At 45.4% G+C, this 27,762-nt stretch overlaps 1 protein-coding gene across 3 annotated transcripts in view; it reads right to left on the bottom strand.

The window, feature by feature from the left end:
* Positions 1 to 1,371: 1,371 nt before the first annotated feature.
* GLI3 (GLI family zinc finger 3) overlaps positions 1,372 to 27,762 on the bottom strand; it is a 289,281-nt gene continuing 262,890 nt past the window's right edge. For all 3 annotated transcript variants that reach the window (XM_057731922.1, XM_057731920.1, XM_057731923.1), the window contains exons 11-15: positions 19,294 to 19,443; positions 18,045 to 18,209; positions 12,459 to 12,749; positions 7,870 to 8,197; positions 1,372 to 6,987 (exon numbers count right to left, since the gene is read on the bottom strand). In XM_057731922.1, coding sequence (XP_057587905.1) covers positions 4,655 to 6,987; positions 7,870 to 8,197; positions 12,459 to 12,749; positions 18,045 to 18,209; positions 19,294 to 19,443 — 3,267 coding nt within the window. In that variant the 3' untranslated portion in view covers positions 1,372 to 4,654. The remainder of the gene's footprint in view (positions 6,988 to 7,869; positions 8,198 to 12,458; positions 12,750 to 18,044; positions 18,210 to 19,293; positions 19,444 to 27,762) is intronic.

Genomic DNA, 27,762 nt, shown 5'->3' with positions numbered 1-27,762 from the left:
ACCTTCAAATTTACTCAGTTCATACTTTTTAAACAAACCTAAGGGGAAAAACCGCCAAGACGATAAACAGAAAGCCATGGAGGAAAAAGGGATGAATAAGACATTTTGGAACTTGGTTAAATTTTCCATCTTATACTAGCATTCTCCTGTCATATTCTTATCTGGGTAATACATAATGTCTTTGAACCAAAATTACTTATAAATCGTTACAAAATACCAAATGGTGTGCAGCTCTGCCATTGTACCTCAGACTCTGCCTCCTTCACACCTCCATTGCTGGAAGCATCTTTTAATCAAAGCTGTGAGTGGTACCTGCGTCCTGCTCACAAGAGCTTACGGGAGTCTATCATGCATCCCATTTCTTACTTTTCCTTTCTATTAGCCTCATTTGTCTTATTTATTTTGACTTGTTACCTGGCACACATCTTTGTAAGCTGACGATTTATACCTAAGACACGGCATAAGTTCCCATTTTTTTCTGAATGCATTTGGACGACTTATGTGAAGGATCTAGTTATAAAAGCAAAGAAGTTTGGATTTATGGAAGGAAATTTTCCCTTGTGAGCGAGGAAAGCATGAAGCATCCCTGTGACTGGAGAGTCTGCTACAGGACAGGGAGAGAAACATTCACCGTCCACGGGACGGGAGGTTACCTGAGACAACGCTGATGCACTTGTGCGTGTGTGCACCTGGGTGTGAGGGCTGCACCCATCTTTGTAGCCCCATGATACGGACAACCAGGACCACATGTCCTCCTTAGCAACAACCAGTGCCTTCGGCTGGTGGCTCAAAAGATACCTGATGCTACTCAGAGAGATGAAGGGAACACTTTTGGAGTCTTATAGTGATCTGGAGAAAACTACCACAAGCTGAGGAGCAAAGACAACTGAGAGACGTAGCTTATATTTCTGTCTGATGTCCGTTATTAAAAGCCACATAAAGGTAAGCATCTACCATGTCAGATTTTCTCTTAACGTGCGGTAGGGTGTCTCTGAAATGAAAGGATAATACATAAAAGAGGCACAAGTTGTTAGACATTAAACCTATTCACGTCCCTCCTCATAGAGTTTGGCAAAGCGATAAAATTAAGAACAGTAGTCCAGGTTACAACTGGTGTGCCTCCCAGACACCCGTCCTCACACATCACTAGCAGGGTGTATTGCCTCCATGCTCCATCTTCAGGATGAGAAATCTGGCTCTCAGAGCAATCGCTTGGCGCGCGCGCGCGTGTGTGTGTGTGTGTGTGTGTGTTGGGGAGGGTGGTCTGAGTCCAAACGCAGGTTCTGGATTTTTCCAAAGAAAGCCCCTTTCCCATTCAACCATGAATTCAATAAACCACCTACGAAAAATTTCAGTACAAAGAGTCTTTTATTGACATTGTAAGAAACATTGTTCTTTCTCTTTGTTATAAAAAGACTAAGTGGTTCTGAAAGCAAAAGTAGAGTCCATCTGTGGCGGGGCTGCGGCCCCGGGCTTGAGGTGGGCGCGGGTGGGCATCGCACAGGCTGCGGGCGGATCCAAGGAAGACCCGGGGCCGGCCACGTCCAAACACTATGCCTACAATACTTAAATGTATTTACACGTGTTTCTTTTAAAAAAAGGATTACACATTTTATTTTTTAAAAAATCTAAAAAAGGTGAAAACAACGAACTTGTATTTTATCTTACACATTTGCAGGATACACAACAGTAACTTGTCAGAAGAGGACCTCCTCCTATCAGTTCAAAACACCTTGGGAAGCCAGGTTACAAGACAGCTCAGACTCTGCTACAATCACGTGCTCAGCCTCGAGCCCTGACTGGGCAACACCAACGGGTCCCTCGCTTCGACGACATAAACATAAAGTAAGGCACATACATCGCGAGAATCAAAACTCTGTGGCTCAAGAGGGTGAGCCAATGAGTGAGGAGCGGGGCCAGTCTAATCAGTTCTTTAGAAAAGAAAACAGGATGGAGGGACAAGGAAAGACACGTTTAACACAGACGTTAAACAGCGGTACTGTGTATAAGCCTGCATTAAAAAGTAGGCATGACTCTAGTAAGTTGGTGTTACCTCCCAAATGCAAGGGACAGAGAAGTGGAGAGAAGACTGAAGGCTGGGGATGGGTCCCCTCATAGGAGATGCCAAGTCTACAGAGACCCACGTCCAGATGGGACACTTGTAAGTGGTCCCAAAAGATCCTCCTTCCACGGACTATCACAACAGATTGAAAAAATGTTTTCCTTTTCCACCTCTCCTCTCCTCCATCCTTCTGAGGAGGAAGTACTTCAGCCAAATACTGGGCTGAAGCGTGAGTGTCTTCTGCAAATCTGAAGGCAGGAGTGAGGAAAACAAGTATGGAAAGAAAAAGATAGGGGGCAGCCCAGAGAATCACTGGAAACCAAAGGAAAAACAGAGGCGCAAGGTGACAACTGTGCTCATCCCAGGCTCCGTCCATCCTGCCGTGTAGGACAAAGGTGATGTGGGAGGTTATGGTAATTTAGAAATGCAGGGCACATGGGGGAACACTAGTGAGGAAAGGATTCAGATGGAGGAGGAGGAGGACAGGGATTGGGTTAAGGCGCAGAGCTCCGACCAGGACCTGGAGATTTTGAGTTCATGGAAAAACGAGATTCAGGGAACAGATTACTGATTTTGTGACCAGATCACGACCTGTTTGAAGAACATAGAAAACGCCTTGATTTTTCCATTGAAAAGGGGTAGAGACTCAACTCTCCTAGCTCAGATCACTACTTGTCTTTTGATTTGGGGCTCTGTTCCAAAGTGGATGCTTCCTTTGATGTAAACGAAGGTAGCGCATGGGGTCGGGTGGGGGGGATGGCTGGAGAATCTCAGCATCCCTCTGCTTTCATCTAGTTGAAAGCAAAGCCAACTGTCTTAGCCAAAGTCCCAAAGGGCAGTTTTACCTCCACACTGAGATTCTTGGCTCAGATGAGAGAACACAAACTCGAGAAAGAGGGGCGGGTCCTAATATTCTTTCTATTATCTAATATTTGAATTTGATTTTGTCTAATACTAATTTAAATGGCAGGAATAAAGGGAAAATGCCACATAATGGACTCCTGAATCACTTCAGATAAATCCAACTCCAGGATCAATGGGACAGAATACAGCAGGTAGCCTGAAGTGTCGATGTGTTATTTGCAAAACTTACTTATTTTAAAAAGTACAGTGCTGGATAATCCACGTACCCTGTGCACACACAGTATGTCTTTTATGTGTAGCGACTGCACCTGGGGAGTAGCTGCACTTTTTAAACCTTTATATGTTTCAATCCAAAACAGAAGTCCAGATTAAGTCCGCATTAAGGACAAACTGCATAGAACACTTAACCTTTACATGGATGCATCATTTACTGGATAGTGTGAAAAAAGGTATCCACACAGCTACAAAACTTCTTCCCTAATGCTTTTAAATACTAAAAATGTTTGAAATGATTTCTTCCAAATATCTTTGTCTGTGAGCATTTTTCTTTTACAACCAAGTTTTATAAATCCCCTAAAATAGAGCATGTGTAAAGGAAATATTCTATTTCTTAGGAGAGAAATACTCGTTCTCTATGGTGGAATTAGTATATGTTTATGACATAGCCAGCTGTGGGGTTGAGTACCTATATACTCAGACCTAGATATCATCAATTCTCAGTCACCTATGAAAACGGGGCAGAGATGGAACTAATCAACCGATATGCAAACTCACAAATATTTCCCACCAAATTCTATGCAGTAGCTTGAATCTGCAATCCACCTACCTTCCTACCAGAATGGATGAAAGTAACAGCATGTCTGCGTGTCACCCAGTGCCCTTCCCGTGTCCCTGGAAGCACACTGAATGTTCATGAACAGAAAGAGACAGAGAGGCAGGGTAGATAACTGAGAACTAACATATAGATGTACCCACCCAAAGCACATATATGGATGGACAGGAAGAATTTTAAACCCCAACTGTGGGCAAACCATTTCATGCACAAGAACCCCAAATTTCCACTTGTGTATATCTGTCTGAAGCATGCCCTGAACTGAATGGGGCTTGGGAGCAGCTCAAAACCTGTCACCTCTGCTACAGCACACCCGCAAGATTCCCAAACTCACTGTCCATATTCTGATTCTCGTGCCCAATGTGAGAATTAAAAAACAAAAGAAACAAAACACAAAAACAAACGTTGAGCGTATGTAAAGGAGATGGGGAGAAAAGCTGGAAGTGTAACCCCTTGGTCACAAGCACACCAACTCCTATTTCCTTGCAGTAACAGAGAAACATGTTAAATCCTTTCATTTGCCCTCTCTCCGAAAAGAAAGACCAAAGACCGTGCACATCCCACATTTACAGCGGTTTACTAAAAAAAATGGGGGAGGGGGAGCGGGCTTACAGTTTTTTAAAAAAGAGGATGTTTGGAGTGTAACAATACTGATTCAAAACTGAAATGGAAGACAGCTTCTCCCTAGAATACTTTAGGGTTTCTCAGAGTCCTTTTCCATAAAAGGAATATACTTGAAACACATCCCAGTCAGGTGAGATGAGATTGCTAAAATACATACAGAGCTAACAACAACAACAACAACAAAAACAGAAAAAAAAAAGGGGGGGGTCAATTTAATCTTTTTAACTCCTAAAATTTCAGGTCTCTTGGCAGTCTTTGTTTTTCCCTAACACCTACTGCATAACTGCAAGGAATTTGCTTTCTTCCGCGAGGGAGGTCAGCAGAGAACTCATGTCCCCAATTGCCATGTTGGTGGTGCTCAGAGACAGAGCCGGCAATGGGAGGGCGGCTCGTGGTGTCGTGAGTCGGGAGGAGCTATGAGAAAGGTTCTGAATGATGCTTGGGCTCAGGGCTCCTGACATCAGGCTGGCGTGGTCACCGTCGTCTATAATGGCGTCGAAATCAATCTGCACCCCTTCCAGGTCATGGCTGTCGAGGCCGTCCACTGTGCTTGTCACCTGGTTAGCACCTGGGGAGAGCAATTCAGAGTTTTCGGCGCTGGCCCCCTGGAGCAGGCAGTTGGCTTCTGACATGCAGAAGGAACCAGTTTTCACGTCCTGCTGACCGAAGCCAATGGTTTGGTCATAGAACTGACCAGAGTAACTCTGCACATTCGAACAGAGCTGATGGGGCTGCCCTGGCATCTCCATCTTGATGCCATTCACCCTGCAGGTCTGACTTGGGTCACTGAGCTGTCCTGGCTGCAGAGCGAGGCCGCCCCTGGGCCCAGCCTGGCGCCGGCTGCCCCCGGAGCTGGCACATGGCTGGTAGCCCCGGACGGCTGCCAAGCTTGACGGCTGGACGCCGATGCTGGGAGGCCCTGACAGGTTGTTCTCTGGCCCTCGATAGACGTGGATGTGTGAGGTAGCGCTTCCCTGCCCCAGCACGTGCTGCCCGGGGCGGCCTGCCCCCTGGGGCTGCGTGCTGTCGCCGAGGAGCTGGTGTGTCAGGTACCCCTGTCCCACCGGGTCTGGGGTGGACATGCCATTCACCGTGCTGCCGGCTGACTCACCGGGTGCCACTGACAGGCCAAAATCCGGCTGGTTCCCGCTCCCTTGCAGGGGGATGCTTTTCAGCTTTGCCGCCTGGATCCCGGTGCTGCAGGCCCCGTCAAGTGAGCTGGTGGCGCCGGGCTGCCTGGCCAGGAAGTTCCCATACTGCTGGGCCTTACAGGGCTGTTCGTGGAAGGCGTTCCCATTGGTGCCAGCTCCACCGCCATGGCTCACCAAGTGCTCCGGGCCACCGAAGGAGCTGCCGTGCTCCCCGAGGGTCGGATACCCCCCAGCTGGGCCAGCCCCACTCCTCAAGAGATTCTGTGGGTGGGCGCCCACATGGCTGTACAACCCGAAGGTGCGGGCCTGCTGTGCCACGAACCGCTGGCCGCATTTCAGCTTGGAGGAGGACAGGTCAGCGCTGCCCGAGCTAACTTCATTCCACTGAATGGGCAGGTCGGATTTACTGGCATCAGCGCAGGGCAGCTCCAGCCCACGGTACTGGTGGCTGGCGTGGCTGTCGGGCAGCCCCAGTGGGTCAAAGTCACCGGGCCCGCTCCCCAAGCCGGGTGTGTGGGGCACTGTGCTGTCATCAGAGATGGCGCCGGGGAAGTGCTGCTCATACCCTGCTGGGTTCTGGGAATTTAAATACTGCACCACGTCATCGGGCAGGAGGTCCTCATCATTTAGGCTCACATCAGCGTCCATGGTCAGGGACTCCAGGGTGACGTTCTCAGTGATGCTCGGGGGACAGGGAGACGAATGGAAGTGGCGGGACTGGCCCCCCTCGGGCCGCGTGTAGTTCTGAAGCACTAAGTTGCGCTTTTCCAGGGATGGAGGCAACACTGGAGGGTTGAAGCTGTTAAGGCTGTTGAACCGCTGCACCCGGGGCAGGGAGAGGCTCTCGGAGACCGTCCTCACGGGGTCGCTGGCTCTTCTCACGCCATTGCCCAGTGCATCCTGGGGCAGCAGAGGGCGCCGGCCGTACCCGTGGGACCCGCCGTCGCTGCATCTCCGGGGAGGATGCACGGGAGGCAGGGTCCCCGCGGGCTCCCTGCCATCGCCCAGCAGGGCCATCCGCGTCTTGAGGCTCATCCTCTCCATGTTGGGCAGCGGGGTGGGCGGCGGACCGCCCGTGGCGGCGGCGTACTTGGCTTTCAGGCGGTACTGCTGGGCGGGCGTGAGGCTGAGCAGGCTCGGCAGGCCGTCGCCCTGGCTGGCCTCGCTGGACCTGCGCGAGGCGTCGGTGGAGATGGGGTCGTACGAGTCGGCCACGCTCACGTTCTGGGGCCGCCCCTCGGCCTGGGACGCCTCGCTGGACCGGCGGCTGGAGAAGCAGGGGGAGATGCCGGAGGAGCGGCGGCTGCTCAGGTAGGCGGAGCTGATGGAGCTAGTGCTGCTGTCCCTCCGGTTAAGCATGTTCAGCATGGTGATGTCCACCCCAGAAAGGTCGCTTCTGTTCGGGAGAAGGGGTGTGGGCCCGCCCAGACTGCAGCTGGCACTGGGCTGCGTGCCTGCAGAGAAAGCAGGGGAGACAGGGGTTCACCTCGGGATGACTTAACACGGGTGTCCACGAACAGGGACTCTTTTTGGTTTCCCCGGCCAGGCGGTCTCTGTCACGCTTACCCACAGCTGCCCTGCAGCGCCAAAGGGCCAGAGGTGTGGTAAACCGGTGGGCAAGGCTGGTTGCCAATACAAGTTCATTTACAAGAGCAGGTGGCAGGCTGTATGTGGCCCATCCCTGGTTTAAACCAAACAGTAACAACTCCCTGGGTGAGTTAAGCTCCTTCACTGGTGTAGTGCAAGGGCAAAGTGAAGAGTCCTGGATGTATATACAGTGCTGTAGTTACAGCAAGTCCAAGGGCAGAAGACACTGTAGGAGTCATACATCCACACTCAGGGCTTCCTGTGACATCCTATGCAGGTGTAGCTGGGGCAGGGTGGTTCACTGTAATATGCTCCAGGTATTGAGTGTAATCTCAGAAACAAAAACTGACTGGGGGCTGACAATGACAAAGGTGGCTCAACTTTCTCTGAATTGGGCCAACATCAGTTAAAGTGGCTCCTGGTTGCAGACTGTGGAAACCAGAGACAGGCGCTGATCCTGTATACCTCTGCAACTGGGATTTCCTTACCCTTGTCTAACAGTTATAATGTCACCATGAGAAGATGAGTCATATTCTTACTTTTTGTTTCAGTATTATCCTCTTACTGCCCGCTTTTAAAATATGGACTCTCTGGAGAGGCAACACTACTATGTGTGGTCCCAGCGCCATTTTAGGGCTGGTGGGGAAATGAGCAAATAGAAAACCAAGGGTTTGGGTCTGTTCAGTGCTCTGGCTGTTCCTGAAAGAACAGAAAACCCTATGCAGACATGAGGACTGGCTGGAACTCACCGTTTCCTATGAGAGGAGAGACCGCAGGGGCTTTGGGGGGTAGAACGGGGTTCAGTCGCGGAAGCATTCCGTTCACTTGTTTGAGCCTTTCTAGTTTGACGTGCTCCATCCATTTGGTCCCTGCTGGGTTCCTCCGGGCTTGCAAAGCGAGGGCTGTGGTTGCAGTGGAAATGGTCGAGTCCATGATTGGGGTTTCGTCGATGGCACTGAGGTCGCCCACACCACCTCCATCGGTCAGAGGAAGCTCGAGCCCACTGTTGGAATAGTTGCTGATGGGGGACTGTTGGCTGCTGCATGAAGACTGACCACCAGGGCTTGGCTGAGATGTCTGTAGGGTCAAGAGGAAAGAAAAGAAACGTCACTTGAATGATGAAGGCCAGGGAGTGGATGACGAGAGATCACGCAGATCAAGTCCTGCGGGATTCTCGGTGGGTGGGATGAGAAGAACTATGTTCTGGTGAATGGAGGTGGCCTCACTCAACCTCAGTGACAGATGGATGGACCAGCAGGTGGATGTGCAGTGGCGGGCAATGGACAGCAGGGGATGCCAGATATGAGGTGTCAGCCATGGAACTCTGCCCCAGATGCCAATGGCATCACACTTCCTAGTTGATTCCCATCCCACCTCCCTGACTTTATCCTTTGGGCAAATTACTTAGCCACTCTAAACCTCAGTTTGCTTATCCAGAAAATGGGGACACTTGATTTATCCTAGGGATTGTTGTGGGAATTAGGTGTGAAGCCCTGAAAGCACACTAAGTTTAAAAAGACCTGGATAATAGTAATTAATTGGCTAGGAGAGCATTAGCAGTTATTATTATAACTGCTTTAGTCCTCAGAATGTATGCTCCAGAAACACAGGTACCCTCCTCTCCAATCAGCTCCTCTCTCCTGTTCAGGGCTGGTTCCCCGAGCTCTGGTAACCTCTCTCCTTTCCTTCTATATTTTCTTGCTTTGTAGAACTCCAAGCAGGGTGTAGGTAAAAACAGTTGTACGAGGGAAAACGTCAATCCCTTAGCTTCTGCTATAGCCAGAGAGGAGCCCCTGGGGAAGGTACAGACATCTTCCAGCCCCTACTGTGCGCCTGGCATTGCATTAGGAGAAGCGGGCCAGGTTTCCTTAACCCCAACCAAGTGGAGCAGGTAAGCCAATTCTGCGACTCGATGGGAACTTAATCGTCCACTGGTTCTCAGGGAAAGGACCCCCTCCAGGGGCCCCAGGTCATGAGGACTGGAAAGCTCACTGTCTTTGGGAGCCCTCTGTAAAATGGCCCGCACTGAGGGGTCCACACAACCTGGAACTGGCCCATCTAAAATCCCAATAGTGCCCTGGTGGATAAACAGTCTAATCCTTTCGTAGAGATAAGAAAAGTGCTGTTCAGAGAAGTTCAGTGACTGCCCAAAGTCACAAAGTGAACGCTGCGATGACCTAGACTCCCGGCCCAGCCTCACTTCCATTCCTCTGTAGCACCCTCTCCGGTGTTACCTAAAAACTGGAGCCTGACAGCAGCCCAAGAGCAGGGAGAGATAACTACACACTCTCCAGTATAGATGGCTGTGGTCTCAGGTGGAACCACAGTGCTGTCAGCAAGGGGTCTAGATGTGGTTCTTTTCCGTGGAACCCGTTATATAGTACATACACCCAAGCAAATGAACACTTTCTAAGCGAGCACCACATGGTATACTAAGTGTGTCCTGGGCAACCAAGCAGAGAAAAATAAGAGACACAAATCTGATCATGAATGCATGAAGCCTGGTTTAAGTTTTTGCTTCTGCAGAGTCCTAAAGGGCCAGACCACCTGCTCCTTTGCAGAGAATGTAGATCATCCAGGACTTTGGATGTCTTTTACTCTTGGATTGTCAAATCAGCATGTGTGTGTGTTTGTGTGTGTGAATCTGTGGGTATGTACACATGTACATGCAGACTCACACTGCCACAGGGCCCGGAAGAAGGCTCACTTGCACCTACAATTAGAAAATGCTTAAAGGAGCACAGACATTTCAATACAGATTAAATTGCCAACAACGAGTGTATCCAGATCTTGCTCTAAGCAGGTGGTGCACGTCTGGTCCAAGAATAAATTTACACTAGTCAATATGACAATTAAACAGTCTTTGAGAACATCTGCTTGGTCGGCCCCAGTATGATTTATTATGAAAACCTAGACAAATAGAACGATGAATTTCAACATCTAACTCCACACTGTCACATGCTGAATGTTCGAAACACATTGCTTCTATGTTGGAAACATATCTGAGCAATGTCCACTACCAAAGATATCACAAAGGACAAAGACTAAAGAAAAATGAAACAAATAAAAGTTAAATGTTAAAATGAAAACAAAACCAAGAGAGCAGAGAAGCCAAAATTCCCTCACCTTATTACCCACTGTCCTTAGGAAGTGAGAACAAGACATTTAGGAGCATTACACAGAAGAGATGTTGGAGTAATAAGAAAAAAGAAGAAAGAATTTAATTTATAGCATGATGAGTAAATCAAAGACAAGTTTTTTAAAGAAAGAATATTGGAACAGTAAATCTCATGTGCCTTAGTAAATGTCTATGAAGAGATCTACTTATATTTATGTGTGTGTGTGCATATTCATAAAACAGTCTCCTGTGGAAATTTGATTAATTTACTGTCCTCACTGAGCCTCAGTTTCCACACCTGTAGAATATGGGGCCTGGTCTCAATCTCTGTGATCTCGCTCCAGCCCTTTGTTTCTATGATTTAATTATTTTATGAAATATTTCTTATCTTGGAGCATCTCAGATGTCGCTGAGCAAAATCACTGTAAATTTTTATTTCTGCCAATTTTCTTCTTAAATTATGGGTGTTCGGAGAAGAGATAAGTTTTCTTCCTTCCTTCCTTCCTTCCATGTTTCTTTTTTTGCTAGGGATGTACATTAAAGGTACAAGGGTCTCTGGGTTCTTAAGATGTCCTAAAAACATAAATCATTGTCTTTCAATGACATAATCTAGAAGACCACAAACTCACTTTCCTTGTTTCTTTAAACACTTGAGGATAAATGATTGAATCTTTTGCAGAATTATTATACAGGTGGACTTTATTGTAGGAAATTGATAAATGCTCCCCCCCAAAAGTATATAAAACACAGTTTATGAGTTGATTAATTTAAAAGTATAGTGATCAGTTATAACACATATATAAGCTTTTTACTAAGGTGTTTTTTAAAAGCAATGTACAGCTACCCACTGGGAAATAATGATACATCTGGATGGCTTATTTGCATGATTTTTCTCTAGACTTAACGTCACTTTCTACTCTTAAGAGTTTAAAGACAAACTCAGTAAGTCATTAAAATTCAATCGTCATTAAATTCCACTCCATCGCTTCTGAAATTGTATGTGTATTAGTTCATGCCCATATGTACTGTTACATAGTGACATCACTCAGGAATTCATAGGATGTCCACCCAATTTCTGGACTTTTCTACTTTTAAGCAAACACTTCCTTGAAGTGAGTAGAAATCTGCCTGTCTGGTCATTTCCATGCATCTGGAAATCTAACCACGTGACTTATCTAGTATGTTTCTTCCACATCCAGAGAGTTGACAGACTAGAACCCAAAACGCAGAACTGACTCTGTTATATGCACGCCAAATACAAATGTACTAAATCTCCTCTGATTGCTATTCTTTTCATTGTTCTCACTGTCTTTGGGAAAATTTTATGTTTTATTCTGGCCCATGCATAAAGCCAAATCTCTAAGGAAAGTTTGAAAGAAGCGGAAACAGTAGCTTAATCCATGTATCCTGTTTGTCATTAAACCATGAGATTTTTGCCAATGACATCTTTCAAATCCCTCCCTTGTGTTCCACCTCCTCGGTTCAGGCATCATTGCAGATATGGTCTCGAGTCTATCAACTAATCTCTAGACTGGCACTGGAGTTGTTTTTTCTAAAAAAGTCAGAAAATCTTAAAAAATCCCTTTATACCCTCCCCTCTTTTTACTGTGGCACAATCCCCTGGGGTCCCAAGGCTGGTCTCAGCTGCGCCAGGTCCTGCTCCCCAGCAAGCAGTCCTTCCTCTCTCTTAGCACTGAACTTGGCAGCCACCTGCCCTCTGCCTCCCCATCGTGTCCTCAAGTGCACTGGCTCTGAACGCTCTTACCCAGACTTGTCTAAAGCCCCATCACACTGAGATGTGTTTGTTTCTTGGTCTGCCTGTCCCACTGGACTGTAAACTCCTAAAGAATAAGGACCTAGGCAAAGAAGTCAGAAAACATATTTACCAAAGGACCAAATGAGTGATTCTCTACATTAGAGACCCGCTGAAAATGTGGGCCATAGCGTCTGTCGACCTGCCACACGGTGGGATGCTTCCAGACAGATTTCAAAAACTAGTTAGGAAACCTTGGAACTTTTTTCTCAGCTGAGCTCTGCTGTGCAGATCAACTTGGGGTAAGTAATTCAGATCAGTGAGCTCTGATCTCCTTAAATGAGACAGTGGGATGCAGTGAGGACAAGGGCAGTGTGATCCCTGCCCCCTCCACCACGGCCCTACCTGGTCCCTTTAAAGACCTTGGACAACTTTGGCGAAAACCAGAAGGAAAGCGAATGACATACCATGGGCTTCTCCGCCTTGACCGTTTTCACTTGGAGGCATTCCTCCCGCTTTGAGGTAGTGTTGCTGAGGTCCTTCTGCTCCCCAAGGGCTCCCTGAGTCTGCCGGCCCGGTGACCTAGACTGTGAGTGGCCGCTGGAATCTCGCGGGGGCGGGGGCCGGGGATGCACATCCCCACGCTGCTTCTTGGTGACATGAGCCTCTGGGCCGTGTACCGTCTTCACGTGTTTCCGGAGGGAGCTGGGGTCTGTGTAGCGCTTGGTGCAGCCGGGGATTTTGCACACGTACGGTTTCTGCCAAATGCCCCAAGGATGAAAAAATAGATTGTTATCAAAGTGATTATTCCCCAGCCCGAGTCTTTTGTGGCTACTCGTTATATTTGTAATTCTTTCAAAGCATGACCTCAAGGCCTTGAGGTGTTCAAAACCCTCTAAATGGTGCAGAGGCTTAATAAAGACCATTTGAACATGGTTTTGGGTCCACGGAATCTAGCTTGAATACATTATTATTTCACAGAGTGCTCAGGGAGAGCGAAGAACGTGTAAATTGCGTTTATGTTCTTGGGAGCTTTTATCATGTGAGCAGGAAGAAGTATCATGGTGTCACGTGGTGCTCAAGAGATAATTTGATGATGATGATGATGGTGGTGGTGATGACGGCAAGGACAGCAGAAGAAGGCTTAAAAGACATCCATCTTTTAATACACCTTTGGGGAGCGCTTACGTGAAGACAATTCTTATGAATATCCTGGCTCTCAGACCTAACCTCACTCTACCGTCTTTGCAAATGTGCTCTTTACACATTGACATAATAATAAAAAAAAAAAAATGCCTGCAGCCTCTCCCAGGCTAGATATCACTAAAATATGTTCCTTTGGGTTGTATTACAACTGCGTGGGCCCTGGATATTCAAGGCTCAGAATATCCAGAACCTTTCTGATCCTCAAAGTCGTTAAGTCCTGTTGGAATGTCCATGAATGCTTACTCGTAAGCTGATAAGGGCTGACGGATGTCGTCCTGGAGACGAGGATTCCTGGACGAGGCTCTGCTCACGAGTACTAAGGTCTAGAAATTATTTCATGCTAATTTCATTTTCTGTGTGGGCCAGTGGTCAAGCCTATAGATACAGTCATATAAAATTATACGGACCTTTATAGCTGAATGTTTTTACTCACATCACAGATCTGCACTGTATTAAAGATTAACATCAGAACTGTGGTTTTGTTTACTTCGCTTGAAATCTAATACATTCATGGATGCTTATATGAGTCTATATTACCTCTATGTACAGCAGAAGATGAGCTATTAGGAAAAAAATAGTCATAAAAAGCATGATTAATATAATGCATCCATTATATTAAAAAAGATTCTCTGTCTTATAGAATGATGCTTTTCCACTAAAAGCCCAAGAATAGACTGTGCGCTACCTAAAATGATGAAATGTCCTAATGTGGTGAAGTAAAGATTCCAGAAATTATCCTGAGAGACCTCAACCTCCAAATTTGAGATTCTTTGGGGTAGAATTGATTCCCATTAACTACGAATTACTTCTATTCGGGAGCTTGTGTGATTTGCAGCATATATATATATATATATATATAAAATGAAATGAGCACATCAAATTCTATGCATTAGGGACAGAGGAATGGCTCTGGCGATTAGTGCTATTACTGTATAGTGTCTGACCTCGGCCCTATGCTCGCTCACTGCGCTGCCGCGATAGGCAGACAGGAATGTATGGGGCAGGGAGAGAGAGCACAAAGCCAGGCCAGCATTACATGTTTGAAGAGCTACTCTTCCCATAAATATCTGCAGGTATGTATCATGGGTTAGCTTGGAAATGAGAACACAGTTAGCGGTGGAATGAATCTACTAAAGTTCATCAACTCCTGCATTTACAGGACAAATAGCACATACATGTGTATCTATGTGCCCTTGCATGTGCACATATACAAAACAGACACATATACAATAGCCACCTACAAAAACTCCCAAGAACACAGGGTCAGGAAACGTACACTTCACAGGAAAACACATTTAACTCGCTTATGCAGCTTGGCCTCCAAATTCTGTTGTGATTAATGATTGAAATGCCACCTGATTGTAGATAAAGATAAATGTTGTCAGGATTCTGAGTTACTCGTGTTTCCCATCCTGGATCTTTAACTTTTGGTGTGGTCATTGTCTTTTTGACTCCCTGAACTGAAAAATATTTTGTGAAAGCAGGTGATACTTATTCTACTTGCCTTTGTAGAATTTATCCAAATAAAAATTTTGATAAACATTTAATGATCCCTACTATATGCAAGGCTCTGTGAGCACAAAGTTTTATATGGCAGTATTAAATCTCAAGGAATATAAAATATGGTAGAAAAAAACAAGACAGGGTGAATTATCTACAACACAAAGTGTGGATGCTACAGATGGATGTGGACAGAGGGGAATCATTTTTTCATTGGGATGATGGTGGAAGACATCAGTTATTAAGTTTCTGTATCTGGGTATAATGTCCAGCTCATGGGGTCAAGGTACAGGCTAAATCAAATCATGTACACTCAGTGCTTACCATGATGTGATGTGGGGCACGTAATAAGTGCTCAATAAACAGAGCTTTAATTAGGAAGAGGCACTGTAGTTGGGTCCTGAAAAACGAACAAGATGCTGAAGGATAAAAATGAGGGCAAGAGGATGCGAAAACAAAGTAAAAGTATCCAGAACAAAGGTTTAGCAGCTGGACCACTTCAGGCATGCAGGCATAGCTGTCTGGAAGGTTCCATTCATGGTCACCATGGTGAGAGTTCAAGGGAATAGTGAAAGGGAAGGCTTGGGTTGAGTGGGTGAGAGCAAATCTAAGCCTAAGGAGTCTAAACATTTCCTATAGGAAAGACAGAGCCACTGGAACTTTCTGGAGAGGCAGATACAATCGAATCAGGGCTCCAGGAAACTGGCTTTGTCGTGGTCAGAGGCCACCGTGATGGTTCAATGGCCCTAAATGGGCAGGGCAGCCATGAGGGCGGGGAGGAGACCTAGATTAGCTCCCCCAAAAGGGAACTGCTCCCTTCCTGTTCTATTCCGTCCTGTTTGCCTCATCAGAAGAGCAAAGTGGTTGGCAGATAACTAGCCATCAATATTTGTTCAGTGAAAGAACGAAGATACAAATAAGAGCGCAAAGAAATGAAAGAAGACATCTAGATCTGTCTACAATTGTTTGATGGTACAAATCTGGGTTTTCTGGACACACTTAATTTTGGTGTGTCTGAAACTGTCCATCATTCATACATAAGGATGAAGACTTCCTTTATATAGAATAGAGGAAAAGTGATTTGCGTATTTGTGAATAAAATTTTACTTATGTGTTTATGCTCAATGTTAATAATTTATTTTAGGTGAATTGCTCAACCTTGGTGAAAGATATTGTTGACCAAGATGTGTTTTAATCTCACGATGGATATTAAACTCTCATATTGCACTTTTTACTGTACAGAAGAATTCAAGCTCCACTATAATGCACTTAATTAAAGCAAACAGACGTGGGCACACATTTGAAGTCCATAGAAAGATAAAAAGCTCAGTAAGTATGTTTATATGGATGCACTGCTAAATTCCTAACACACCCACTGCCCAAATTTTTCCACAACAGGAAAGAATCTATAGGAATGAATGCCTATGCTTCTAGTCATAATTGTACTTAAATATATGAAATGCAAACATATTAATTAAATTATAAGTTAAGTTAATCAAATCCCCTAAAACATTTTAAATTGAGATTTAACTCACATCTCATAAAAATAACCCTTTTAAGCTACACAATTCAGTGGCATTTAGTACATTCACAATATTGTGCTATGGTCCCACTATCAAATTCCAAAATATTTTCATCATCCCAAGAAGAAGGCCTGTACCTATTAGCAGTCACCCCTACTGCCCCTCCCCCAGCCTCCGGCAACTACCAACCTACTTTCTGTCTCTGGATCTGCCTATTCTAGACTCCCTAGGACTTTGTACGAAACAAGTACAGCGGATTACACCACAACTATCATATATCATAAAAGCATTTTTGACATAACAGATGGGGATGTGACATCTCCTCTAAAACATCTGCAAACAGTTGATCAATAATAACAGATTCCAAAGGATTCAAGTTTCCTTATTCCACTATGAACTGTTCAGAAAGGATCTGTAGAAGTGAACCCATGTGTGTGAGTTTATGTGTGAGTGTGCTTTTTTAGAATGCGGTTAATTCCCCTTAGAGATGTTTTTGCTTTGTCAGTTCAACTGAAAGGAACCTTGGTGAGGACCATCTCCGCCACCTTCAAGCCAATGGCCAGTGAACTGAATGGTGCACTTTCACCAAGTTCACTTTCCCAGCTCTCCTGGAAGATCATAAATGGGCCTGCTTAGCACCTTTAAAGTCACGCAAAGGTCCAAATTCTCTCACACAATTTGAAGCCAACTGATGACCTACTTTGTGGGGCAGAACTACATCTCATGTGAACAAATTCAGGTTAGCTATCCTATTTCTACCACAAATGTGCGGAGCCTTTGGGTTAATCTCTGGATTCATTCAAGAGAAGTCTTCACAGAGAAGGCAGGATCTGAACTAGATCTTCAAGGAGAAGTTGGCGGTCGGCAGGCCGAAGTGCATTAAAATGCAAACAAACAAAAATGCAAACAAAATGGGACTTCCCTGGTGGTCCAGTGGCTAAGATTCCACACTCCCAATGCAGGGGGCCTGGGTTCAATCCCTGGTCAGGGAACTAGATCCCACATGCATGCCACAACTAAGAGTTCACATGCCACAACTAAAGATCCTACATGCCACAATGAAGATCCCATGTGCCGCAACTAAGATCTGGCACAGCCAAATAAATAAATAAATATTTTTTTAAATGTAAATAAAATGAATTAGAAATCATTTTCTTTCATTCTTACGCTTCTCTGGCATTTTTTTGGGGGGTGGGGGGGCATAAATACCTAAAAATAACAACACAACAGGAACCACCTACGACCATGAAGCTTCACTCAATATATTATCTTAAATAACTGACTAGAAACCATTCTGGGTTTCTGAGAATAGCTTCCAAGATCCTTTGGAATCTAGGATGTCTGGAAATCCTATTTAGCCAAGGCGGGTTGCTCTGCAAAAGTTTTTTGATATAAATGCATTTGAAGATACCACCTGGAGAAAGCAAATAAAAGTGGCTGTCTTAGCAGTAAGCTGTCAGCTGTCAACACCTTGCTTCTGAATCTCTCCTCGGTACTTACAGGGTCGTCCTTCGCATGCATTCCTGCTATTCTGGGCAGAGCCAGTGGATGGAATTCCAAGTTAAATGCGCCTGCTGTCTGACCAGTAGGTGGCAGTACTGAATAACATGAAACTGGTTCCCCCTTCATCTGCATGTCTCTCTCACCCAAGCCCAGGTTTCAGCCCTACTTTCAGGGCCCCAAGCCTTCCTCTGCAGCATGCTGGCAGGGGCCAGGGGCAAATACAACAGAATGGGCTTGTGTCTCCAGTTACGCTCCCCTGAGGATTTTTTATTTCCACCCATGAGCTCTGGACCCAACACGTGCCTCCTGGAGGAGCCTTACCTCATTGGAATGTGTCCTGTTCTGGTGCTTGGCGCGATCGGAGGCGTTAGAGAAAGCCTTGTTGCAACCTTCGTGCTCACAGACGTACGGTTTCTCTCCAGTGTGAGATCTCAAGTGTGTTTTCAAGTTTTCGAGTCTCGAGTAGGCCTTTGTGCAACCTTCAAACTGAGGACAACAGGTAAATCTGGATGACCTCACACAATGACGGCTTATGCATCCCACCCGCTCCAAGTGCATGAAAGACAGACGTTTCGAGGGTCGGCAGCTTTTCAAAACCAACGAACAAAAGTCCACTACACTCTGCCTTTATTGGGATTCAGATGGGGGCTCAGGGTCGTTCCAGAGAAAGCGTTTTCAGTGCTAAGTAAAAATCCTGAACTTTTTTTTTTTTAATAGGCCACTCAACGTGGACAATGGGTTTCATTATCTACTCAGGGATCTCCTTGAATTCCCACTGATTTCAGATTCAGCACAAAGTTCATTAATATGGCTTTGTGTCCCTACAAAGGCACGGAATTTGATGCTGTTTGTAAAGGGCCTTTAAGATGTAAAGTACCAGGGCTGAGCCCAGCCCAGTGTGCCTGGCGGGCACCTTAGTAAAAGAAGCCTTAGCTTCGCAGGATTCCCAGCCCGCTTGTAGGTCTGTACTGGGCCATGGGACAGGCTAGGAGGAGGAAGGAAAACTCTAAAGCCACATGGGTGATATTTTTAAAAAGTCAACTTAAGTTATTCAGGTCAAAACTGGCCCCTCCCTGTGCTCTCCAAGGCGCTGGTGTGGCAGGCACTGGGGCGGGGGGAGCCCCGTGGCCCGGCGCTCATTCCCAGCGCTGGATGGTAAGTCCCCGCTGCCACCTGCCCGCCTGCCCCTCTGCAGAGCTGGACTGACTCAGCTGCTGTTAGCCATGTGGGGCTCTTTAAATTTAAAATTTTAAGTTAAAATAAAATTTAAAAATCAGTTCCTCGTGTGTCCCAGCCACGTCTCAAATGCTTGTGTGGCCACCATGTTGGACGGGGCGGGTTTAGATCACTTCCTTGCACACAGCATCCCCAAAGCTCAGCTGTCAGCATCCTTTCTCCATCTGTCACCTCCCCTCCATTTTGAAAACCCCTCTCAAAACCCTGGGAGTTTATCACAAACAGAGCCCCAGCCCTCTCCTCCCACCACTCATCAGCTCGCACAGCCCATGGAGGAAAAGGAAGGACGCACAGGTGCAAGATGGACAGCCCGCCGCCACCCTGCTGTACTCACAGTGCATTTGTGAGGCTTCTCCCCTGTGTGCCTGCGCATGTGCACCACCAGCATGTACTGGGCTTTGAAGGGTTTCTGTTCCCTTGAGCAGTCTAGCCACCGGCACACGAACTCCTTCTTCTCTCCATGGATATGGTCGTTATTTATATGCTGGGGTTTGGAAAAAGAAAGAGAGACATAAAATGGAAATGTACTACTCTTTTCTGCAGGCAAGAGACGGAGGGCCCTAAATCCCCCAACCTTAAGTCCTAAAGACTCCATGGTACCTTTACTATATTGCAGACGACTCTGTTCTGGTTAGTACGTTTCTTAAGTAAATTTGCTCTTACTGACTGTGGAGGGATGCTTCCAACCAAGCAGGAGTGACCCGGTTAGGAAGAGGCTTGGCGTCTCAGAAAAAGTCCTGCGAGGGCATCGGAAGAGCGGAGTTGTGAAACAGGTGAGACACCCATGCCCTCTCTGGGCCTCCGTTATCTTTCATCGGCCAAGTCGGGGTTAAGGTGAGCTGACCACAGAGGTGACCTCCAGCTCTCACGGCCTCCAGGCCTTGGGTAGCACCTTGGGTTAGTGCTGTGGCTCAAGACTGCAGAAAGGGTGCACACACATACACACACACACACAGGTCTGTAACAAGGTCCAAGAAAAACCAATGCACTTTCCAAACAACACTTTAATTCCAATGAATGGGATCATTCCTCTGATGGGAATCACAGAGAAATGCCCTCAATACTGACGACGAAGGCCAGGCCATCGTCAACAAAACAGTGTCTGAGGATCTTTGCTGTCCTCGTACACAAAATAAAGGAATGGATTCCCTAGTTTCTAAGATTCTTTCCAGCTCTAGAATTCTGTTAATTTGGTTTTTAAAATGAAAACATATCTCCCTGAAATTTCCCTGAATTCCAATTCAAAGTTTTAGAATCATTTTTTTATAGAGTTCCTTGGATCTATACATGAAATGTCTGAAATGCCCTACAGCTGGGAGACACGCGAAACCTACAGCAGTGCCAGAGAAAGAGGTGGATTCTTAATTTGGATCAAATTTAAGGCAACTCCAGTAAGATGTGTCTGTGATTTTAATGTCTAGTCACGCATGATGGAGGAAATCTGTGCCCTAGGTTGATCGTGTTGGTTTTCTCCTCTGGTCACACCACACTTTATTTGCCTAATTCAAGGCATTTGTGAGTCCTTTCCCACACATACAGAGAAACACATCACTAAAAAAACGTATGCAACGAGAGAAACCTCCTCCGGGTTCCCTGGGCCTCGTAGCAGTGATAGGACGTTTAATTACTTTCCTGCGTAGGCTCTGGCTCCTAACTGAGTGATCTCTGGGGACCTGGGGGTAAAATTCCACCATCACTCAACCTTTCCCAGCTACTCCACTAGGCGGCTGGCTGCTGCAGGAAAACCAAAAAAAACCCCCAAAAAAACAAAAACAGTCTGTTGTGCTGTTTTGGGAGTTTAAAACTGGATGCGGGCAGAGAAAAGCAATGAATAGCTCTCAGAAAACCTGAGAAACAGGAGAGAGTGGGTGACGTAGCCCAGGGCACAGGCAGACAAGCAGAATCCTTTCACAAGCTCTGAACACGGCAGGGCAACCCACACAGAATCACTCAGGTTCACGGCAGCATCCCAACCCCTGGCAGACTCATGTGTGTTTCCTATAAAAAAACCAACCGTCCTCAGTATGAGTGTTATTTATTTATTTATTTATTATGTATTATGTATTTATTTTTTTACGAGTGTTTCTTAAATAAGTTCATCTGTACCGTTTTTCTAGATTCCACATACAAGCGATATTATACGATATTTGTTTTCCTCTTTCTGACTTACTTCACTCTGTATGACAGTCCAGAGGCACAGACACAGAGAACAAACATAAGGACACTAACAGGGGAAGAGGGGGTGGGATGAATTGGGAGATTAGGATTGACATGTATACACTGTTGATACTACGTATAAAATAGATAACTAATGAGAACCTACTGTATAGCACAGGGAACTCTACTCAGGGCTCTGTGATGACCTAAATGGGAAGGAAATCCAAAAAAGAGGGGATATATGTATACATATAACTGAATCACTTTGCTGTACAGTAGAAACTAGCACAACATTGTAAAGCAGCTAGACTCCAATAGAAAATTCTTTAAAAAGTGATGTTGGGGCACATACGTGGATGAAGAGCACAGATGTGCCGGCCAGGGGACAACACGCCATCTTTAAATGTATGCCTTGAGAACATGTCTGCAGTCCGTTCACATCACCCAGGACTGTCCCAGAGGAATGCTGAAGCCCAGTCTTTAAACCCACATGATACAGAGAAGTTCTACGAAGCCTCCTTTCCAGGGAAAACAATGAATGATCACACAAGTCCACTCCATACAAATTGCTCTTGGTTCAGTTTTCTTCCAAGTTATTACACATCAAGCTCCCTGGAATGAATAGACGTGAAAGACAAAGAAGGAAGGATGCGAGGGAGGGAAGGAGGAAGGAGGAAGGAGGAAGGCAAAGTTAAAATTGGAAAAGGGCCTGAGAATTTGGGCTGAGCCTACTCCTTGGACCAGGACCCACATCTTTTGGTTTCAGATTCTCAGCAACTGACAAGTGGCCCTGATACTTGGCGGGTCCTCCATAAATATCTGTTGGATTGATTGGCTCATGTGAGAAACTGAACTTTCCCTGGACCAAAGAAATTATACTTGATGCTTTTGCCTAGCTTACTTCAAATGCATCACCCAGTATCCATACAGTAAGATTTTAATATAGACTCTATATTACTTTAAAATAATATACTATCAAGAATTCCACAGGACTTGAATTATCTGAATGATATTTCAATGCGAACCCCATCTTGCTGGGAGGAATAAAAGGAATACTCAGTGACTGCAACATTTCATTCATTGCCCACGTATTGACACGTGTGTACTGGGTACCACTCCACACCAGACCCTGTGCTGGGGAATCAGACACACCTGAATCCTGCCCTGAGGAAGTTACAGTCCACACTGGAGGGAAACGGATAATGGCTTAAATGACTATATTACAACTATAGTTGTGATCAGTTTTATGAAGCGAAATAAAAGGGTTTTAGAAAAACAATTAACAGGAGGTCCCAAATCCGTGGGGAGCACCAGAGACCAGGATCCGCTTCTCCAAAGAAGCGGCATTTAAAGTAGGTCCTGAAGAATGAGTGGAGACCTGGCAGGTGTGAAGGTAAGGATAGGGGTGGGGAGAAAGATGGACAGAAGCCCCTGGAGAAGGACAGAATTTGAAGCCTTTGAGGAACAGGGTGAGGAACAGGGCAGGAAAGGATGGGCCAGGCTAAGGCAGGAGGCTTCCAGCACTCCTTGGTGCAGTATGAAGGCATGAGTTTCCAGAGGTCCAGTGGATACCAGTGAGGTAGCCAAGCTTGGGCCCCCTAAAATGCAGAGTGCTGGGTCAGGTGTTCAGTGGGGAGACTGTGGGATAGACCCCGAGATAGAACTCAAGTGCAAACCACCAGAAAGCCAACACTTGGATGCCTGCCCAAGCGAACTGGTGCTTACTCAGGGGACCAGGGAAGGCCAACAGGAAGGTACTGCCAGCAGCTGGTCAAGCAAGGGACCCTTGTCTCTCACCCTCCCCATCATGCTGTAGGAGCCAGACTCTGGGTGGAGAGGTGGGTGGGGTGGCAGAGGAAGGACAAACAGCCCTCCAGCCCCCTGGAGCTGTGAGCCTAGCCGGTATAGGGAGAGGAGGTTCTGAGTGGATGGGAGGCTGGAGGTTTAAACTGGATGGGACTTTAGTAACCAAAGGTAGCTGAGACATTGCAGAAGCTGCCAGCCAAGGTGTTGAGGGATCTGCCACTGTGCTGGGAGGGGAGAGCTGACAACAGGCTGATGAGGGCAGTGACTGGAAAATTCAAACCATTTCAGATTAACACCTGGCCAAGCTGCATCAGCCTTGGCCTCTGGGACAATGTCTGAAACTCCAAGTGGTGGGAATCCAGCGCCCATCTGTAAATACAGCACCCCACCTTGTCTCCATGTGGGGAGGGACAGGGAAGAAGCTACTCGGGATTGTGGAAGCAACCTCACTTTCAGAAAGGTTAGCATCTTGGGAATTTTCCCTTCCTGCCCTGTAGAGAAGACCTAAGTCCTATGTAATATGGTTTTGTAATTTTCTGAAGCTGCTTTTAAGTGCCAATTTGGATTGAGATTAAGAGTTATTTTTCTTAATCTACAAACAGTAAATGCTGGAGAGGCTGTGGAGAAAAGGGAATGCTCTTGCACTGTTGGTGGGAATGTAAATTGATACAGCCACTATGGAGAACAGTATGGAGGTTCCTTGCAAAACTAAAAATAGAGTTACCATATGACCCAGCAATCCCACCGCTGGGCGTATACCCAGAGAACACCATAATTCAAAAAGACACATGCACTCCAATGTTCATTGCAGCACTATTTACAGTAGCCAGGACATGGAAGCAACCTAAATGTCCATCAACAGATGAATGGATAAAGAAGATGTGGTACATACATACAATGGAATATTACTCAGCTGTAAAAAGCAATGAAACTGGGACCAAGAGACTGGCATACAGAGTGAAGTGAGTCAGAAAGAGAAAAAAAAAATCGTATATTAACACATATATGTGGACTATAGAAAAATGGTACAAATCAACCAGTTTGCAAGGCAGAAATAGAGACACAGATGTAGAGAAAAAAACATATGGACACCAAGTGGGGAAAGCGGGGAGGATTGGGGGCGAATGAATTGGGAGATTAGGATACCAAATTGTACACTCTAAATATACGCAGTTTATTGTCTGTTAACTGTATCTCAATAAAAGTTCTTTTAAAAAAAAAGTTATTTTTCTTAAATGAGATCCTATGACCTCAACTGGCAGGGACCAGGGCCACCTTGCTTGTCTTTAAGGGTCCAAATACTGAGCACAGGACATAATCAATTACTTCAAAGAAACACAGAAATCTTTCTGCTTATTTAGGTTATTTATTTATTTATTTAAATTTTTATTTTATATTGGGGTATAATTGATTAACAACGCTGTGTGAGTTTGATGTGTACAACAGTGATTCAGTTATACATATACATGTTACCTACCCTTTTTCAAATTCTTTTCCCATTTAGCTTATTACAGAATACTGAGCAGAGTTCCCTGTGCTGCACAGTAGGTCCTTCTTAGTTATCAATTTTAAATATAGTATTGTGTATATGTCATCTTGCATCTTTGAGCTTAAAACATTTCCCAAAGCTAGATTTCAGGTAAAACTTAAAATTCTAAGAAATCATTCGGGCCTTAATTTTTCTCATCTATAAAATGAGGGTGATGAACTACATCAGATGTCCACAAACTTTTTCTATAAAAAGCCAGAGAGTAAGTATTTTAGGCTCTGCAGGCCAAAAGGTTTCTGTTGGGGCTATTTCTGCTGCTGTTTCAAGAGAGAAGTGTAGACAACACATAAATGATGGGTGTAGCTTTTTGTTTATGGACGCTGAAAACTTCACATATCCTGGGACTTCCTTTACATCTTTTTTCTAATTATTTAAAACTGTAAAAATTATTCTTAGCTCATGGGCTGTACAAACACAAGCAGCAGCAGCCAGATTTGGCCTGTGGGCCATTCATTTGCTCTCCCTGAACTGGATGACTTCAAAGTTTCCTTTCCAGGCTAACAGAGCCCTTGACATTCTCGGCCAGACTGGCTCTCAAGCCCGAGGAAGTAAAATTAGAAGGAGGTACCTTTCAGCGCCAGAGAAAAGAGAAGCCAGTAAAAAGGAATAAAAGTCAGGGTCTTGGGATAACACGAGGGTAGGAAGACAGACAGTCCCCATCTGTGCCATGTGCCTGGGACTGGGTGGAAAAAGCACCTCTTCTTAGCTCACCAGAATCCTAGGTAGCTAAGAAGAGTCATACACAGTGAATTCTTAACACCCAACAGACAGGCAGATCCCCTGGAAGGCTGGCCTGAAATTCAACGGGCCTATGTTTATTTGTGGTTTCATTGAAAATTTGACTTCTTGGCAGTGAAAACCTTAATCAAATATATAAATAATTTAATTGGAGGGAAAATAATACATGATTAAATTCCAAACTAATCCAACACAAAGACACGCAATTTGCCAGAGGCCCAAGCGCCAGAAAGAGATAGATGGTGTAAATTACAGCGTTGGATGCCAACTCTCTCGGCGGGGCCAATCCGGGCGCTCCCCGTCTGAATAAACAGGATGAGGATGCTGGGACCAGGCAACCCCTGAAAGGCCGAATCCAGCCACTGAGCTTCCCAATGAATTGGGATTGTAAGTATTTGCCCCATGAAACTGATGGCTGATGAAACAAACAAAACATCTCAGGAGCCCATAGCCAACCAACCACGCTGGTATTGGGCCATAGTGATCATGTTTGTAGCAGGATGAACTAGGACCTGGGATTCTCGTCTCTTGCACTCTCCAGGGAGCTTTGGGGGCAGGGAGAAAGGTGGAGGAAATCACTCCAGTTGGCCTGGCCATCGGGGAAGTGGAAAGTACATCTTTCTTTTCAGGGCTTCTCTCTGGGAAGCCCAGCACTTGACATCAACCTCGGAGGCTGCAACGGTGCAGGAAGGAAAATGAGGGAAAATGAAGCTTTTCTTTCACTAGCAGCAAAATGGAAGCCCACAATGGACGTCACTGAGCTAATCAGCGTCCTTTCTTCTTGTTTCTTATTGCACTCTGAGCTCAGAGCTGACCGTTCGTCCTCAGATGAAACACACACAGGCCGTCCATCTATCCCGAACGTTCGCTGCTCCCCCAAATAAAGCTGCTATTCAAGCAGTTCGTGAACCTTGGTAGCACACTTCTGCTTTATTTCTGGTTCCCTCTCCTTTGGCCCGATTTCCTATCAACTGACTCCCGCCCAGAAAGCACTGTTCTGTGGGGGTGGTGAGTATGCTCTATTCTAAGTGACTTCCTGGGAGGACAGGCTACAGCATGATCAACGGTGCGCGTGGACAGTCTGCACAGCCCCATTCACACTCTGCCCGGGTAACGTTCATCAGGACACAAATGCTTTGCTGTTGCTTGTGATTCATTCTCTAAATGGGCCGCGAGCTCCTTAACGTCAAGAAGGTAAATTCCTTCCACTGTTGTAATGAAAATATTACGACTAAGTACACCTAAAAACAGTGAAGGCAGGAAATGTAAAACTTCAGACTCAACCCTCACCACCTTTCCATAGGGCTCCCCTGGGCATATATGTTACACACCAGTCGTTCTGTCAGTATCTAGTGTTTCTCAAATAACACAGAACTTTCTCACCAGCTTAAAAAGTTGCTACAAGGTAAGTTGCCAAGATTTTCACAGCACAAGGTACATGTAAAAGCAGAGAGTTACGGTCTTTGGAAAAATAATGTCCAGGTAAATAAATATGATCCTTCTCTGCACACAAATGTCCACGGACACACGTACACACATACACACACACTCCCACATGTACACATGTGCGCGCGCACACACACGGTATTACTGCTTTAATAGAAAAGTAAATAAAGACTTGGAAAGTAGAGCATTTCATATGTAAATACCCAAGACAATGGAACTGCACTGTGGGGTTGCAAGGGGTTGGGTTAGCCTGGAGATACTTGGGGTACCCTTGTTTATTTCTGATTTATTCCTTTGCTATGTTTCTCTGTATCTTGACACAGGAATTTGCCACTGTTGCAATGCCGTGATTATATTTTTAAAAGGAGAAAGAAGAAACCAAGACTTTCCTTCTCAGAATATCAAACTGGCAGTGTTTAACACTTTCTAAGTCTTTTCATATTGCTACCACATTAGCTCATAAATGGGGCTGAATTAATTAATACAGCCCAATTAATACAGTTGAACAGAACTTGATAATCTGAAACTTCTCAGGATTGACTCAGGAAGTATGGTAAGAAAGCCTTCTATTTTGGCATGGGATGGGGTATCAACAAGTAAACAATTTTAAAAAAAAGCTCAATTTTCAATTGGCTTCCTGACTTTATAATATAATATAAATCTATGACAAGCTCTCGACTCGGTAGTCCACAGATATTTCTGAAAAGGAGAAAGAGGGAAAAATAATTTAGAATCAAGTAAAATTTAATTTATATTCAAATTGATTTGAGGAAAAAGTTGTAAGGCTTTGCCTAAAAGAAAACTCTCTACAAGAATCCCTCAAAACTTTCCATCTAAAAGGAGGTGTATACCTTCCTGTTTTGTGTATTATTTGACACGTAACATTTGGAGAAGTTTTACAACTGTCATGACACGGATTCTGTTAGGGAGACCCTGTGATTGGATTCCTTAAGGTTTTACTAGGCAGAAGTGAAAAGAGCAGGACTGAGACTATCAGGGCTGAAACAGGCCTTTTATCTCAATATGCACTTTAATTTTAGATAAATAAAATAATTTAAATGGTTTCGTTGGCACCCATCAATCTTCCTGGCAGAGTGTTTAAAAAGC

This window comes from Hippopotamus amphibius, chromosome 4, assembly GCF_030028045.1.
Source record: "Hippopotamus amphibius kiboko isolate mHipAmp2 chromosome 4, mHipAmp2.hap2, whole genome shotgun sequence".
In the NCBI taxonomy this organism is placed as follows: domain Eukaryota; kingdom Metazoa; phylum Chordata; class Mammalia; order Artiodactyla; family Hippopotamidae; genus Hippopotamus; species Hippopotamus amphibius.
The sequence above is the reverse complement of the archived record's forward strand: the minus strand, read 5'-3'. Positions and strand labels throughout refer to the sequence as shown.